Raw genomic sequence first — 18,323 nt, 5'->3', positions numbered from 1 at the left:
ATTTATTATTTTAATGTAAGTTATAGGATAGAAACTTGTTAGTTCTGGGCTGACTGGTATATTTTAAACTTTCTCTACGCATAAAACATATATTTAATTCTCCAGTTAGGACGTGGTTATCCCAAAAATACACCTCTTTAAAAAACTGTAATTGCAAATAACCAAATTACACACATTGTCTGCGTAGACCAATAGAAAGTGTTTGTGAGTTTTCACTGGCAGCAGTATTTGCACCTTGTGCAGCATTTACCTCCACATCCACAGATCCACCAGGTGGAAAAGCAAACTCTCCCCCATACAAGATCAATCAACATCAAGGCAAAGAGATTCGGTGTCAGTGTCCAGGGTTCGCATTCGGTCAGCCGAGCTCATAATGACGGTTTGGGTTGGTTGCGATTTTAGTTTGGGTTCGCTAAAACCCGACATGTGTCGAGATTTGCGAGATTTTCGAGGCAATACAAATGCGATGCTGTGCACAGTGGGCACACAGTGTGACACTGAACAGTGGACAGTGGGACGGACGTACCTGCACTGGGCGATGGAAAATAATTGAAATTCCGAAATATCTTATTTGGCATTAGGCAGCTGTTGCTCTTGCCTTTTCTGCGGATTTTGGAAAACTCAACAGCAACCTGTCTTAACCCATGGCGACCCACAAAAACATGTCCAATGAAAATGCGCGTAATTAAAACGAACAACAGCCAGTCGAAGCTGGCAAAATGGCAAACTGGCATTTCAATTAGCTGCGCTTAGGAGACTCGAAAAAAAAAACTAAAACTGAAATCACTTCACTCGACTCGCCTCAACTGGAAAATTAAGCGTATGTAACTTTGTATCTGTTTTATTTCACTTTGGACACCGAGTTTTCATAGAAAGAAACGGGGGAAGAGCAAAGGGTTTTCGGGGGATAGACACTGCCTTAATTGCAATTTAACAACAAATTGTTTTTAGCAACGAGACAGAGGCACTTTCTGTGGGCGAGAGTCAAGTGCCTGGCAGCGATTTTGTGCAAATTACTCGACATAATTGAGCTAAATATGTTACACAAAAGTATCTCAAGTATGCATGCGAATCATTTATGAAAAGGCACAGAAAGCATTCCAAGGATTTTAGCAGTTAAAAGCTTTTAATTGGGAATTTGTAATAATTAATGAAAGGGAATTTTGAGTAGAACCAATGAAAAAACAATTTAGATTTTTCGATTTGATTATTTGGAATTTGAAAAAGAATTTTGTATGCCAAAACATCTATCTTAATAAATAAACTTATGGTAAAAAGGCCTAAACAACCAAATACAATTTAAAACTTTTGAATGCTTTACTTTTTTATTAATAATTTTTCTTTAATTTTTTTAATTATACATTTTACAAGGCGGAAGCGCCATCAACATTTATAAAACCGAAATTTACACTTCCCCTAAATTAAATTGAAAACAACAGCTGAGAGCATGCTATTCAATTCATTATCATTCTTCACATACCCTTAATGACACACACTGTAAACAATATTTGCACTAAATTATGCTCTGTGCCATTCAATTTGTTTGGTTAAAAAATAAGACCGGCAGCTGGGGTCGTTATAAACAACTCCCAATAAACAGTGGATAGCAACTATGGGGATAATAAGGCCAGCGGAAGAACTTTTCAGGCACTACGGATACGAATATGTACGTATATCCACAAGATATATCTGTATATCCACAAGATCCATTTCTGCAGAATGTCAATCACAGGGAGAGACTAAAGGAAAAAGACTCCATGATGAGCTGATCGCTTCAAACTGCCCACGAAGTCGGCAGTGATGAAAGACACATATCAAGGGATTTATGGCACATCAATGCAAAGATTTTTTATTTCAGCCATTGGTTATTGTTTTTAGTTCTTATTTGTAGTTCAATCTCATAGGCAAACGCACATTTCAAGGTCGTAGTATCGTCGCTTGGCGCATTCCCATTTATTTTTCCTATCTGTCTTTATATTTCAGCCGCTAAATAAGCCTTTAAAACACTTTTCGTTTTTGGCTCAAGTTCTTATGATTATTTATAGATAAGTTGTGCACGAAAACATTGTCTGCTATATATTTGCGAAGCCAAAAACAAAACAAAGCCAACGAAATAGACGAAAATAATGCATTATATACCAAAATTGTCTAATTAATCATTACATGACCGAGTGGAGCAAATGTACGTGTGTTTAATTTTCTATGTTTACTATACATATGTATATCATCGATTTATATATGCTTTTCATATTATTTTGCGGTTGGCATACGAATGGAAATAATAACAAAAGTCCCACGATAGAAAAAGACCGCAGGAAAAAGCCTCATGACTGGAAAGCTAATGAGTAAGCAGAGGAAATGGGTTTAAAAAGGGTTTCAAATTGGGAATACCCTAGGAAAATTAATTGCTGGCCTTTTTAAAGTAAGAATATATTTCAGAAACTTAAAAAATAATTTTTAAAAAGTGTTACAATATATTTTGAAGTAAATTAAGACCTCAAGCAATGTATATTTTATGATTATAAACCTAAAATTTTATTATACTTTTGTTCATTTCTTTTAAATAACTATTCGCCTACACTTAATTAAATTTTTTACAGGGTAAATCTAAAAGTTTATGCCAAATTCATGTTTGCGCTGTGGCCAGACAGCAAAATATGATTTTTGGTTTAAAATTTGTTGCCACATACGATTTTGTGCTTTTCATATTTTGTTGGCTCTTTATTTTGCACAATATTTGGTTGATATACGGAGCCAAGTGCATTAAAAGTTTGATGAGTGAGACAAGCGGAAATTGCGACGCAACTTGGAAAACATCTAAAGGCCGAATAAAGATTTTTTATCCAAGTGCAACTTTTTGTCCGCCACCAATGTTAAATTGCATTGAAATTGTCCTTCAAATGCTATTGAACAATTGTTCTACTTTCTAAGAATTTTCATTGACAAGTAGCTAAAATAAAATTGGTATTGAAGATTGGGTGTATTTAAATTTAGACAGATTAACAAGAACATATATACTTAAAATAGTAATTGAATAACAACTTGATTTATTTAAGCGGAATATTTTTTGGATATTTAATTTAGGTTTAATAAAACGCAGAACTACCAAAATTGAATAAGCAAATTAAATGTTATTATTATGGAAATGCATTTTAGTCTGAATTCACATGAAATATATTATATGTAAATTACTCTCTGTATTTTGCTCATATGTTTAAATTTAATTTATGTATACGTAATTTGCAATCGGATAGTTTTCGAACATTTAAATTAATTTTGATGAAACGCAGAACATTGCCCGAAATTTCGTTAGCAAATAAAATGTTATTTAAATGGATATGTGTTGTTTTGCTCTTAATCCACATGTAGGATATTATATGTATATAAATTACGTTATTTATTTGGTATGCCATTTGGAAAAGCTTTTGGTCATTTTTAGCTTTATTATTTAACAGCAATCAAGAATAATTTTCCTCTAAATTTCCCTATTGTATTGAAACACTCCCGCGCTAATTTGAAATCCCTGCGATGGCTTACCGCCAATTCCCTCGTCCTCAAAATCGCAGTTCACAAATGAATCCGCGGTGACAGCTCCACTTCCATCGGCCAAACCTCCATTTCCACCGCCACCCACTTCGTACACTTCCATCATAATGCTTCCGCTCTATTTGCCCTAATTCAGCACTGGGATTTAGGGATTTCAATTAATGGACGCATAGCTGCCATCGTGGGATGGATCGATTTTAATTGGCGACACTTGGGGACATCGTTAATGATGTTGAACCCTTATAACTACGTCTTCACATTTTTCGCTTCCGTTTTTAAGCACTCAGCACACGCACGATGAACAAAAACCCGCCGCAGAAATTAAATTATCGAACAACGACGAACGATCCGATATCCCGAACTTCTAAACATAAACTGTTAATGAATTTAATTCAAATTAAAGAGGCGCACATTTGCTCGATGTTGTCGTCGTCGTTGTTCGTTGTTCGCCGTTGTTGATCACTCGGTACGCAGTTGTTGCTAATTGTGGAGCCGATTTCACCATGTGGTGGATTATGGGATCGCCACCAATGGGGCAGAAGTACACAGTGAAAAACGGGGTTGAATACTAAAGTAATTGCAATTTAATAAATATTTTTGAGAATTATTAGCTACATTTTGTCAGTGATGGATAATTTTTGAAACCTAAATTATGATGTAATGTTGTAATAATTATAATTTATAAATAAACTTACAAAGTTATATTTTAGTGGTAAGGATTTTTCATAAAACCTAATTTATATTATAATATTTTAAAAATTATATTTCATATCAAAATAACTCATTTAATATTCAAAATTAATTAAAATAATTTATATTTTTTTGAAGTTCATAACATTTAGCCTGTTAATGGTAGAGATATTTTTCAAAAATATTGAGTGTTGTACTATTTTAAAAATTATATTTTTTATCAAAATAGCTCATAGATATTTTTAGGAAGATCGCAATAAAAGTGTCTTTTTTTAAATTAAATTTTTTCAGGTTTTTTTTTTACATATTTTATCTTTTTTACTTTTAAAAATTTATAATAATTCGCTCATTGCCCAATCATTTAAGTATTTTTATCTTGAACATTTTCTTTTGTGTACTTCATGCTCATATGTGCTCAGCATTAATGAACATAAAAAAATCAGCAATAATTACAAAAGCCACAAAACCGAACTGTGACGTCAGCCGAAAGGGAGACTATGGGATAGTAATTATTATTCTCAATGGAGAACTGGTGACAAACGCAGTTGAGGATGCCCCACTGCATCACTGGGGGTCACTTAATTGCCAAGGCAGGCGCAAAACGAGCGGGCCACGCGGCGTATGAGCAATATTTAATTAATTTTCGCCTCACTTACAGCAGCCGAAAGAGGGAGACCAAAAACTGCGACTGGCGGCTAATTAATGACCCAATATAAATCAAAATTTAATGCCACCAAAATCATGGCAGCTGTTGTTGTTTTCGGCCAGAGAGCGTGGGCGGTTCGCGCAATAAGTTAAGTAAGTTAACCAAGTAGGGGACAGCGTGGCATGGCCCAGTGAACTTGTCAACAAGTGTTAATTGCACTGCCAGCAGCAGAGGCACAAGAAAAGCAGAAAACAGAAAGTACAGAAAGTACAGAGAAAGAAAAGCGCGACACTTTGCACGTAGCAGTGCGTAATTCAATAAAAAGTCGCTGCTGGCATAGTTTTTTATCTAGGGTCTGTGGGGTTTTATTTGGCCTGCCAAGCCATTCGCAAAGCGTCGCGACAAATTGGCCAAAGAATTAAATAGAAATTGGGGGGAATGGCAGACCGGAGTAATGGGGAAAGACGCCGAAAGGCAGACAAAGAGTTATTAAATTATCCACGCACAAATTTCAAATTATAACGCGCAAATGGAAGTTGGGCAGCGTGACGAAAGGCTGGAAATTTTGGCAATATTATAAAAACCATAGCTTTGATAATATAAAATTTTGTCGAAATTTAATTACAAAGTCATTAAATTTTTAATTAATAAAATGTTAATAATATTTGTTACTCATATGTGTGTAGCTTCCTTTAAAATAATACCATATTGCCAAGAAAGTTACTTCGCAAGCCATATCATTTTATGATCCCCATATTCTGTCATTTAAATGTATGAATTTTCATAAATTTTTTAAATTCAGGCTTAGTTATTAATAATTTACCAATTATGTAGAAAATTCAGTTGCACTTTAAAATACAATAAAATCGAAAGCAAACCACTTTAATATCATTGAGTCATGGCAATACGTATTTCTAGAGTCATGGCGCTATATTATTCCATTAATTTCTAAAGATAGCTAGCTAATCAACTTGTATATTGTCATTAAAAGTTGGTACACATTTGTTTTAATTTTTTAAATATACCCATACTAACAATTAATTTAACACTTGTGATAAAAATTCTGTGGCACCTTTAAATGCCATAAATTTTAAAGTAAGCCACCCTAATCTCATTGCAATCTCTGTCATAATCCACTTTTTATTGCCCCCCAAACCCATTTGAAATCGATTAGTCTTTAGACTCATTTGCATATAAGCCAAGTATGATACATATATGGTGTAGCAACAGGCGTATGGCCTTAATGATAGGGGCTATCGGGGCAATCTTGGCCAGAAGAAAAGCAAGTTCAATGCTTATCGGTGGCAATTAAATGGTATTGCGCATACGCCCCGTGGCGTCCGCTTGACAACTTGGCCATCGGCCAAAAAACGAGACTGAAAGCCAGGGATCAATCAATTTCCCCGGTGGATTCTCCAAACGGCGGCAACAATTTGTTGCGCTTCGTTGGCTCTAGACTTCTTTTATTTCCTTGGTTTTTTCTTTTCCAGCCTGCACTTGACTCCATTAAAACAAAAAAGCCATGTGGTCACAGTTAGCTAGCGCCCAAAAGCGCAACCGTACCGTTAATTTACTCATCAGCTATGATTTAATTGCCTTTGGGGCTACTTTAATCTTTCCACCAACTCTTTTCGATATATTAATTCATTTTGGGCCATTAAAAACGAACCATTAAAAGCCTGCCAGTTTGACAGGCACTGTAAACAAGCTGCGTATAACAGTGGAGCCTCTCTTTAGAGGACTGCGCAGGTCCTTTTTTCAGGCGGCTGTCCACATATCTCATACACAATAAGTGTCAGTGTGTCACACAACAAAAACACACACAAGCGAAAAAGTACATTATGCAATTTTTATGCTGAACCAAAACGACACAGAGAGAGAAAGTTTTTGAATGGTTTCTTGTTGGGGTAGCTCAGCAGATGAGTCATCATTATCGGGGTAGTTAGACGGGGAATCTTAGGAGACCAAAAAAAAATGGAGGAAGAAAAAAAGATGATATCTGAGTAGGCGCCTCCTAAAAAAATCGATATTGGTCCAGGGCCAAAAATAAAGGAGACAACCGGCCAGCTTGCGGTTTCCATTTTCTTGTTGCGCCTTTGGATTGTAAGACATGCGCAGTATAACTCATAATGTTTTCGGGTAAAAGTGTTTAGAAGCCATAAATATTGAATGGGTCCGCTAGGGCTGCCCATCAGTTAGGATATCACAAATGGCATCGCATTCAGAGAATTAAGAACAGCCTATAAGCCAACTTAAAAGTGGCAGAGAAAGTATTAGAATTGGAATATCTTGATAAGGTGAAACATAATATTACCCTCGAATTTTTAAAGACATATAATGATAAATTGGATGATAATATTTCAAGTGGTAGACAACTTTCAATACATAATCTCATTGGATTTAATATCATCATTTCAAAAAGGTTCCCGCCAAATAAACGCATCGCTTACTAAAACCTCTTAAATATAACACTCTTTCGACTGAAAAGCTTCAAGACTTTTGTCAAATCATTTGTTTGCCTTGGTGATCTCACTATGTCTCAATACCAAAGCCAAACAAATGACTGGGCACATGAAAAATGGAAAACTCCAGCAATTAAGATGTTGTTTTTCAAGAGTATAGAGTTTATTTTTAGCAGCTCAAGCCAAAGACGAAGTTTCATAATTGAGCCAAAATAATGAATTGGCAAGAAAAAGAAGAAAAAATCGTATTTGCCACGCAGAGCAAAATAACCAAAAGAAATATAATAAATATGAAAACCTAACAGAAAAAGAAATTAGGAGGACAAGCTCCAGCTGCTTTTGCCTGTAATAATTGTAACGCCTCGTTTGGCATTAGCCAAGAACACAAGGTATTCCATACCCTATAACTAAGATGGTTATGGATGCCGTTAGACTTCTGCCGCGTCTTCTTCTTGCTCTGGGTTGTGGGTCATGCCCAAGCAATTTTCGAATTATACAACGCGATTCCGAGGGTTTTGTGTAGCCCAATTCAGAGATCTTCCATCGCATCTTTCACTCTCTTGTTAGCCAAATAGCCGACGGCCAAAAAATAAAACAATTCACCATTGTTCTCTTAGTGGAGGAGATGGGGTTTAAAATGGGTCACTCAGATGGTTGGGGTAGATCAGACTGAATCGGAATCGGAATCTGTATCTGCTCCGGACAATTAACAAACAAACACTGAAATGGCTAATCAAGACAATTTAAAAAAACATTTTTTAAAGTAGCATAAAAAAAAAATTAATTTTAAACTATAGATCTATATATCAGACTTAACGCAAAGCGAAATCCATTTAAAGGAGACTATTTCATAGACTTTTTTATAACTTTCTATAAAACTATATTTTTAAAAGGGTTCTTAAGTATCCGAAACAGTAATTGACTTCAAAGCATGTTCCCTATTGGGTCACCGTTGTTTATAATCTATCTTTATCAATGTGTATCGCAGATACATAGATCTATATTTACAAATCTTCCACTTAATCCACTTAAATAAGACTGGTAAAATAATAACGTGACTATACCAATGCCCCCTTTTCTTAACTTTCTTTAAAACAATATATCCAAAAAAGGTTCCTAACTACCCGGAACCGTATTGGACTTCAAAGCACGATCTTTCTCTATGTGTATCGCAGAATCTCCCAATTTGGCAATTGATTTTTTCCATCTACTCACCGCCGCTTCGTTTCTTCTCGGCCAGCGAGGACTTCTGTTTGCGTGGCATGCGAAAGGAGTTCCACAGGAAGGAGCTTGATGGCGTCGAGGATGTGAGCGAGGACTTGATGGACTTCTTGGTGTACGAGCGGAAGATGTCCAGTTCACTGCTGCCGGACGAGGAGGCCGAGGAAGTCATGGATTTCGAGGTGGTTGTGGGTATCCGAGATGTTTTGGCCATCGTATTGTTGTTGTTCTGAGTGCTGCTGTTGTTGTTCAGTAGCTTCTTGATGCCCCCCTCAGGGCAATCCCCCTTGCCAACTGCACCGCCGCCGCCACTGCCAACTCCTCCTCCTCCTCCTCCTGCCGAACCAATTCCCGTGTAGATTTTACCATATTTAACTTCCGGCGGCGGATGATGATAGTCCTTGTAGCCATACTTCTTGGCCTGCACATTTTTGTGATTTTTCAACATCTGCTGGAACTCTTTCCAATCCGCAACCGTTGGCAATGAGTACGTATTGGACGTGGTCGCGTCCTTGTTGGCATTCAGACTTTGCGAGGAGCCGTACAAAAGTGACACAAACTCGTTGAGACCCATTTTTTGGAGCATGCGCCTTTCAGTGGCTGGCTCTCAGTGGCACTCAAACTGTCCGTACACTGTTATATTTTTTGTTATTTGTTATAAACCCACTGAGCACGTACACTGCGCGAAGAAAGCATATAGTTACATAGACACACGTTCGTTGGTCTCGAAGTTCAGCGCGCAACTAACCGCGGATCCGCAAAATGAGCAGCCAAACAGCAAAAATCGGTGGATCGCTCTTTTCTCTGTCGAAGCCAACGTCGCTGCCTCGGTCGCCGGCTTTAACTTAAGTCTCACAATCTCCAACTTCCAAATTTCCAACTTCAACACAAACTTTAGCTTTGGCTTTGGTTTTTGGGTACTTTGCAGCAGCGACCATACAGCAAAAGTTGGCCCCTGAATTGGTAGCTTTATGTTACATCAAGTCAATTCCTTAAAATCCCAGGCAAGTACTGGTAGGAAACTCAAACTGTGCACATTTGACGAATGATGAAATTTGAATTTTGACAATGCTATGAAACAAGAATATCCGATATATTGATCAAGGCAAAAAGATTTTGTTAAAACACTAAGATTTCCATGATTTCCATAGGTCATTTGCCAATGACAGAAAATAAACAGGTAGTACTATGAATAAAAGTATTCTGGGGATACATCAAATATCAACATTTGAAATGTTCTTAACAAAAAAGGTATTTTTTTCATAAAAATAGGTTCACTTGTTCAAAAGTGGCAACCATAAATGCGACAGCCCTCAAATACATCCTTTTAGGTTTATATTATTTTTGGGTAATATTATAATTATGCCATAATAAATATGGCATTGAAATTCAATTTTAGATGTACGTTTTTCAAGAAAATGCCTCATATAAGCTATAACAACAGTTGTTTTTTATATATATTAAGCTATTTACTTTAATATAAAACCCTATGAAATGACAACAATGACTTAAGGTCACAAATTCCATTGATTTATCCAATCGAAAGTTACCTCGCCCCTTTCACTATTATTTATTTTTCACTTTGATGATCATCTCAGCTTCAGTTATTGTTGTGGGGAATGTAATTATATATTTTTTGTTATTTTTCAAAATTGTCGCCAAGACTTTCGCGTCACACTTGGCCAACAGCAAAAGTAGTTTTTCAACTCGATGCCATATGAGTGTATGCAAAATCCAAATGTATATAGATATGAAAAAGAAAAGAAAACTCTGAAATAATTACGGATAGTAAAGAACTCCGCGCTGAGCGAGCACAGCTCATTAAGAGCCACGCTCCAGTTAGAAGCTCGAGGGCTATAAACTTTATCAGGTTTGAAGAGATTAGGCTGGAATAATTATGGCCACACAAGAAAGCCTTTCTATTCAATAGAATTGGCCAACATGACGAAACAATCTTGACCCAAATTCGATATAAACTCAAACCCAAAAACCCCTTTAACAAAATAGATTAAAGAGTAAAATAATCATGGCATGTGCCGGATATTGAATGTAAGCCAAAAACTGAAAGTTTCAGATTAATAGCAATTCGGTGACTTACGTAAGCTCCCGAAAACAATTGTTCAATCGAAGAAAGCCAACTCTCATTGCATAGCTTGCGAAATACTGTGAATTATTTAAAATGTATATGCCCATAAATATCCCGATCAAAATTTATGCATAACTGCCATAAAACGTAGTTCTCACGCCAAAGTATAGATATTATTCAAAGGCGAAATTACTCAAGCCCTAAGAGCCTCTGTTTTTTTTTCTTTGGGCTCTCAACAATTTATGCAATATTTGGCTTCGGTTTTAGTCAACTTTTGTGTGCAAATTATAAAACCCACGAGGTAGGCAGAAGAAATATCCATCTTCTCTTCTTGCATAAATTTGTCATGCGAATTAAACTTGTGAAATTTTCTGCTGACAGTTCAATATAGTTTTTGTGGCTTAAAGTATGTTAATGTAGTCTAATTAATGCGGTTTGTTTGTGGGGAAAAACAGGAAAACATTTAGTACGGATTAAACTGGATGACAATATTTCAATTACTGTTTTTCCTATTTTTTCAATGACCACCAATGAAGCAATTTTGCAAATGAGCCCAGCTATTTTCCTACAAATCTTTCGGCTTGCAAAAGCGGTTCATGTGTGGGCTTGAAATGAATTGCAAATTGTTGTGGAAACGTTAACGTACTCAATTCACCGAAGTAGTAATGATTTTTCATATCTAGGTATGTATTTTTTTTACATTGGTTACGCATGGCAGAAACCCGCTAAAGAAAAGTAAAAGTATTTCCAAACAAAAGACAAGAAAAAGGCAGCGGCAGCAACGCAAAAATACTGAAAAGGTGCGTGATGGTGTTTGATTTCTTGCGAAGAGGGGCGGCTATTAGCTTCTTTTTTTTGCCTTAGCAATTTGCCAATGCAAAATGCAAAACAGCTAATAGATTACGATGATATTTTCTTTTCCGAAGCGTGCCATCCAAGATGGGGGAAAAACGCTTGACAATTAATCGGGTAAGAGCGTGAAAAATGGCCATTAAGAAAAGCCCACGATAGCGACGACAAGGCTGAATTCAATGAACTTGATGTGTAGGCCATAAATTAGAGTGAAAACAAGCAGTCAGATAATGGGCTGCATTTGGCCACACAAAGGCAAAGATACACACACCCAAAAGCAACCGAACCAAAAAGAGTTGGCGTGTGTTTTAAGGAGATTTTATTTATTTAATACCCTATCATAAAGAAAATATATAAACTATTACATTGGGAATTTTTGCAGCTTTGAAAGAGGTTTAATTTGAGATTAAGGCTTCCAAAAAAATGGTCTTCCGTTTAAAAGCCCAAAAATTTACAAAAAGGTATATAAATTGAGAGAACTAACGTTTCAAAGTTCTTACCATTTTACTAAAGTTTTAAATTCACTTACAAAGGTGCCTAAAAGTATGCAAACAAATACTTTGAGTACGGTACTCCGATGGATCCACAGAATTATTTTTTGCTGCATAATTTTACACACCTTAGGTGAATTTTAAAAAATAAATTTTTGTTGCATACTTTTAGACACCTTAGGTGTATTTTTAAAACCCCAGAGAACGAAGTGGTAAATGGAATTTGTTTTTTTTATTTTTTTTGATTTCTATAAAGTTTGTAATCCCAAAGCACAGAAGGGCATTCATATATCATCGTTGCTTCGTCCGCAACTTTCCCAATGTTTATTTCAAATGCGGGCCACAATCACGCACAATCAAAATTAAATGACAACTTAATTGATCGCTCGACCAGAGTGGATGGTGTGAAAGCAATAAATAAAATTCGACAGAATAGTAAAACTCGGCGCCATAAAAAGTGTGTGTGGGTGAAAACTGATTGTTTGCATCACAGTCCTCAGCTAATATTCCCACAGAAAAAGGGGGGACATTTTCTAGGGAGGTTCAGGCGCATTAAAACATTTAACAAACAATTTAACTTCAAATAAGCCAACACGATGCAGTGGCTCACGAGTGGGGGGGTTTGGGGTCAAAGGGTGTTTGGGGGGTCAGTGGAGCGCACACCAACACCCAGTATGAAAACCAAGAACAAAAACAAAAGGCACACCGCAGCTACAACTCGCTGAACATCAAAGCAAATTTCGTTAGAGCAAAGCGGCATAAACAAGTTGTGACATTTGTACACAGAAGTGGGGGGGAAATTCTCGCAGTGTGTGTGCGTTGGCCGTAATGTAGAACCACCTGCCAAGTGGGGGTCATGCTCACGATTATGTAAGCGTTGTATATACACTTATATGAGTATGTGCGAAAAGTTACCCAGTAAATTCACTGGCTTACTCAACTGCTGAACTGGCTGCAGATAAAGAGCCAAATTGATGGGCCAAGAAAGTCAGGGAGTTCTGCCACTAAATTGAATCGAATGGCCAAACTTTAATAGTAAATGCTATTATTAAAAGCAGTATAAGTAAACAGCGAAGAATTATCCCCTATAAAATATAACATTCTATATATAAATTATAACTTAATTTAAAATGTAACATTTAATTTATAAAATATATTTTTCTTAAGATTCTGATTCTGAGCTGGCCACAAATAAAGTCAAAAATTGATGGGCAAGTAATTTCAAATCGAATGGCCAAACTTGAAAAGTAAATCCTATTATTCTAAGCATTATAAATAAAATTATTCCCCAGAAAATATCAAATACAAAATTTTATTCATTAAATATTATATTTTTTTTTGGATTCTGATTCTGAACTGTCACTAAAATTTAATCGAATAACTAAAATTTAATAATAATTACTATATTTATAACCACTTTAAGTAGTAACCCCTATGAAATACTATAATGTATAAAGAAAATATTCAATAATACAAAAAAATATAAAATTTTATTACGCATTTCGTATTATTTATTTGTAAAGGCCTAGTCGACGTAAATATAAACCATAAAATGTCGTTATGCCTGAGAATCAACTGAGCTATCATAGAGGGTTTACAAAAGTCAATGGGTATTAAATACTTTTTCTTATCTAACTTTTGCTTGGCTTTCTGTTAAGAACTATAAAGTATTACAATAAACTCTACCTACTCCCACTCTTTCCACTTATTACTGTAACCCCCAACAATGAAGACCAACTTAGTTAAACAAGTCGTATAGACGAATCCCATAAAGATAATCACCGCCTATTAGTGGCATTCTGCCCAACCTTAATGCAACGCTAACTAATGTGTATAAATACTTTATATACATTTATAAACGAAAGCCGAACCCACAGCCAAGTGTTAACTTCGACATTGGGAATTATTTTGAGGCGTGCTACGCATTTGACACCAGATCAGGTGGCCAGATATATGTAAACACCCTATATAGACGGCTCGTGTGGCTCAGAAGCTCAGTTCCTAATCCCCAAATGGCTAATTAGCTGCCTTAATATTAATTACAAAAGTTAGCCAACTCTTAAGTACAAAAACTGTCCCCTCGGGAGCATTTTGCAATGGCCAATGGCCATTGCAACTAATTTTTTGGCCAGACAAAAAACTTTTGGCGGCACGTTCAGATAAAAATTAATTTGATTTAAACTTGAATTTCGTATGCTTTCACTTTGTGTCTTTCGATTGACCAAAAAAAAAGGGGAAATAGGAAATATATAATGAGGTTACAATAAATTTGAAGTGCTCCAATTTCGATTTCCCTTCGCGCACGTAATTAAATTGTTTGAAATATACTTTTTTGCTGTCTTTTTCTTGACACTTACCCTCGGAAACGCAGACAATTGGTGAGCTTTTGGTAATCGCAGTTGATTTAAGTTTCGACGATTGTGGCTGCTTGTTTGAGTTGGCCGATTTTGAGGCCACTCCTTTGAGCGATGTTGTAATTCCAGCCGGGCTGCCCAAAGTGCCATTTAAACGTTTATCTGCAATGATAAGGGGGAAAATCATTTTAAATAATTTTTATAATGTTATAAAGCTCTCCAAATCACGGCATACTTTCAGGCAGCCTACGAAAAAACCCACTCACTTTTTTCCCCGTCGTTCTCATCATAAATTTCCGTATAATTTTCCTCTACACTTCTCGTTGAATTTTTACTGCCGAAATGCTTACGAAAGAATCCACGTAGACCCATAGTTCTTTATCTCTTTATCTCTTTCACTCCGAACGCCCCCTCCTCGCATTCGAAGTCTTACAAAAAGGATAAAAACGTGGACTCCAAAAATATACTTTGTGAATGTGAAAATAGGCTAAGAATTCTGAGGTGTTCTTTATTTGGGGTAGAGTTTATTAAAATAAGATCAGAACTTTAATGCGGTGCCTACTGGGTATGTGAATAATTATGATAAAAATGTACAAAAAAGTGGCTATCAATGCACTTGAGTAAGCAAATGGCAGGGAGCGCAGAAAAGGCAAATATCTGAATGTGAAACTGAATCTGAATCTGAATCCGAGTCTGAAGTCAACCGAGGAAATAACGATCCCGAGCCGCTGGCCGCCCAGCATGTCATAATTTGACCAAATTAATGAAATCAAAGGAAAACCAGTTTGCATTTCCAGGCCTGCAACGTTGATTCGTTTATTTGCCGCAGCACAAGGTGCAAAACAGGGAAAGAATGCCAAAACAGAAACACCTGTTTTAGACGGGCTTTAAAAAAAGGCAGGTGCGTAAGCAAGCAGTGCAATTGTTGCCATGTAGGAAAGAGAGCTCAACATGTTGCGGGACTTCGATCATTTCTCTTTGAGAAATTGAATTAACTTAAATTAAACTTTTGTAGGCAACTTTAGTAACCTTTTTCTTATATAATTATTAGAACTTCATTGTTATATTTTTGTTTTTAAAAATACAGTTGCTGTAAATTTTATAAAAAAGGGCTAAACATGTTTTAAAAAGTTTATCTTTGTAAAATTAAAAATAATGTTTTAAATTTAATTCAACTTTAAATGCAATTTTGGTAGTTTTTTTGTTTGATGTTGACGTAAATTTTATAAACATAAAAAATTTTAGCTGATTAAAAAGTTCGTTGGATTTTTATCTTGGTAAAATCAAAAATAAAATGTTTAAAAATCAGTACTTCTTTCTAATATAATTTGAGAATAGTTAAAACTACTACATTAAATTGGATTTTTTAAATTTAATGATATGTGATTTATCCAAAAAAAAATTTGATCTCTTTAAATTCAAAAATATAATGTTTTAAAATCAACTCAACCTTTTTATGCAGTTTTAGTATAATTAAAACTAATACTTTAATTTTGCTTTCAATTTTACAAGAATTGAAATGTTGCTCATCAAGCAGTTCAGCTAATAAAAATGTTGCCAAAGAGTAAGCAAGCAGTTGATGTTGCTAAAGATCTCTCTTAGGCCTAAACGAAAAACTCTTAAATTTGTATCTTTTTAATAAGTATCTTTGGTATCAGCATGTTTTCTCTTTGCTCTTGCATGCGATACAGGTTTCCCTGAATAATTAGCATAATTCGCTGCTTTTGCTTTTTTCTCCTATGCGGATAGTACCGTCCACCACTGACCTCGCGGCCACTGGGGAATAAAACCCGTCGTATCTCCCAGATTGTCTCCGCAATTCTCCAGCTCGTGCTGAAATCTTTTTAGCCCGCTTTGTCAACCGCTTCGGTTTCAATGCTAACCGCAAAAACCAAAAGGCAAAAAGGAAAACAAAACAAAAACACCAAACAAACCAGCGCCAGAAGCCATAAATGGCTAGTACAAGTCTAGGCGGGGAAAAAATACAAAAAAAAAAATAAAACCCGGCAAGTACAAACAATGGAATTGTGCAGGCCAGAAAAAATGAAATAAAGGAGTTTACAATGCCACGAATGTCAATGTCAGAAGCGAGTTCTGAACTTTATTGGAACTACGACTACCACCCAGGGAGAATCCACGAAATCCCGGCTTTCATTCAAGTAAACCATGCAACCGGATTTCTTTCCACACTCTTCAATTTAAATGCGTGGGCATTTGTATCTTAAAGATACAAAGAGGCGCGAAAGTGCCGACGACTCAATCGATCTTGCGCAATTATGCCAATAATCATTTAGGTGTTTTCTTTAAACCCACCGGCAGACGTGGGTTAAACAGAGTGTTGAGTGGGCTCAAAACCAGCACGTTTGCCCCACCAAGTTGTCCAGTGAATACTGAATGGTTTATGGCGATTATGGGCCAATTGGCGGGAATTTCGCTTCATGATGGTTGTGCTAATAGAACTCCTGCTTATCGCTAGAGATAGTAACTACTGGAAAGAATTTAAGGCATGTCTTGAAAGATAAACCCTTGGAAAAACTAGACTATAAGCTAACTCCAGGTTAGAATGAAAACTTCTCTTTTGATTAATCTCTTTAGGCATTAATTGCAAGAAATTGCTTGTTGGCTAAATAAATCTTAATTAGCACAAGAAATTCCAGCCGAGAGCGTGATCGAAAAGCACAAACAAAGCTTGTTTTTCCCTCTTGCAATATGCAAAACACGTTTCACCATCGTTTTTCATGCTTTTCTTTTGCCCCCTCCAACTGAATAAGAAAAATGGCGCGATAAGCATGTTCACAAAGATCTCTAAAAGCGGTGATCGGGGTAAAAGTAATTTTAAATTATATTCTTTCCCCGGTTACTTTATAAATAGAATGGAATTCAGGAGGAGGTGGAGCATTCTCTTAGCAAAATACTATCCCTGCGACATTTCAGGCAATTTAGCAAGATCTCGGCAGGCGAACACAATGAATTTCCCTATTAAGGCTAATTTATGCAGGCCTGCAAACATTTGCATGACCCGGGCACGACCGTAAACAAAATAATGGAACCCGCACAAAGTCAGGGAAAATGTAAAAAAATGTATCTCAAAAAAAAAGGGGAACGTAATCTTTCAATGATTCGCAGTGAGAGTTCCCTTCCAAAATTCTCCTAAATTATTTTACAAATCTTGCAAGCATATAGTCTTATTTTCACAGCGGATTTATGATTTATTGAGTTTCAGCTTTCGATTGGCCTACTTTCCTATAAACATAACAAACAGAAATTATGGGGTCATCGAAATTCTACACGTACGGAATGAGTCAAGTATGAACTTTATAAAAGAATGATAATGAAGACTCGTCTTTCGAAATTTGATAATTGAACATGTGCCAAAAACGATTTAATTAATAGGTTGCAGACATATACATAAATTATTTTACAATTAATTGCTGATGCTTACACACAAAAATTCTATAGGTAAAATTGACCAATAAGGATAGTTACGTAACTTTAAAAATGGTTCACAACTGTTTAGAATAGTGAAGTGTACTTCTTATTGTTTGTTTTGTTTCTTTTTTTTATAAATATTATATATTCATATTTTATATATAAACAAATTGGTATGTATATTTGTTTTTTAGTAGAGTGACATTAAATGGTAAGTTGTATTTATTTTGTTGTTTGAAGACCAACTATTTCCTTGGGCAAGTTAAAATCTCGAACAGCTTGGAACATATTGGTTAATTTTAAGTAAAAGTTTTTCTGTGTATAATAAGAAATTTAATATTTGTTTTCCTAACTTTATATATTTTAATACTTCTGAATTTTTTTCCCCTTCACAATAAGCTAAATATTATATTTGACCTAATAGTAATACTGAAAACTTCTATATAAATGAAGTCTTCAGTTTGGGGCCCTCTTATTCTTCCAACTAATGAGCTCCCCTGAACATCTCGAAAAAATCAATGAAGCAGTCAGTAACTCCAGGCATTT

At 35.7% G+C, this 18,323-nt stretch overlaps 1 protein-coding gene across 6 annotated transcripts in view; it reads right to left on the bottom strand.

Annotated features, from left to right (window-relative positions):
• Positions 1-18,323, bottom strand: part of LOC119548673 (myosin heavy chain, muscle) — an 88,135-nt gene that overhangs the window by 11,489 nt on the left and 58,323 nt on the right. For 3 of the 6 annotated variants that reach the window (XM_037856112.1, XM_037856114.1, XM_037856115.1), the window contains one exon: positions 14,352-14,510. In XM_037856112.1, the coding sequence (XP_037712040.1) occupies positions 14,352-14,510 (159 nt within the window). Of the gene's footprint in view, positions 1-3,537; positions 3,920-8,559; positions 9,677-14,351; positions 14,511-14,614; positions 14,844-18,323 lie in introns of those variants that run through there. The other 3 variants (XM_037856116.1, XM_037856113.1, XM_037856117.1) reach the window with 3 other exon arrangements.

Source organism: Drosophila subpulchrella, chromosome 2L (genome assembly GCF_014743375.2).
Source record: "Drosophila subpulchrella strain 33 F10 #4 breed RU33 chromosome 2L, RU_Dsub_v1.1 Primary Assembly, whole genome shotgun sequence".
NCBI classification, from domain to species: Eukaryota; Metazoa; Arthropoda; class Insecta; order Diptera; family Drosophilidae; genus Drosophila; species Drosophila subpulchrella.
This window is presented reverse-complemented; position numbering and strand designations above follow the sequence as displayed.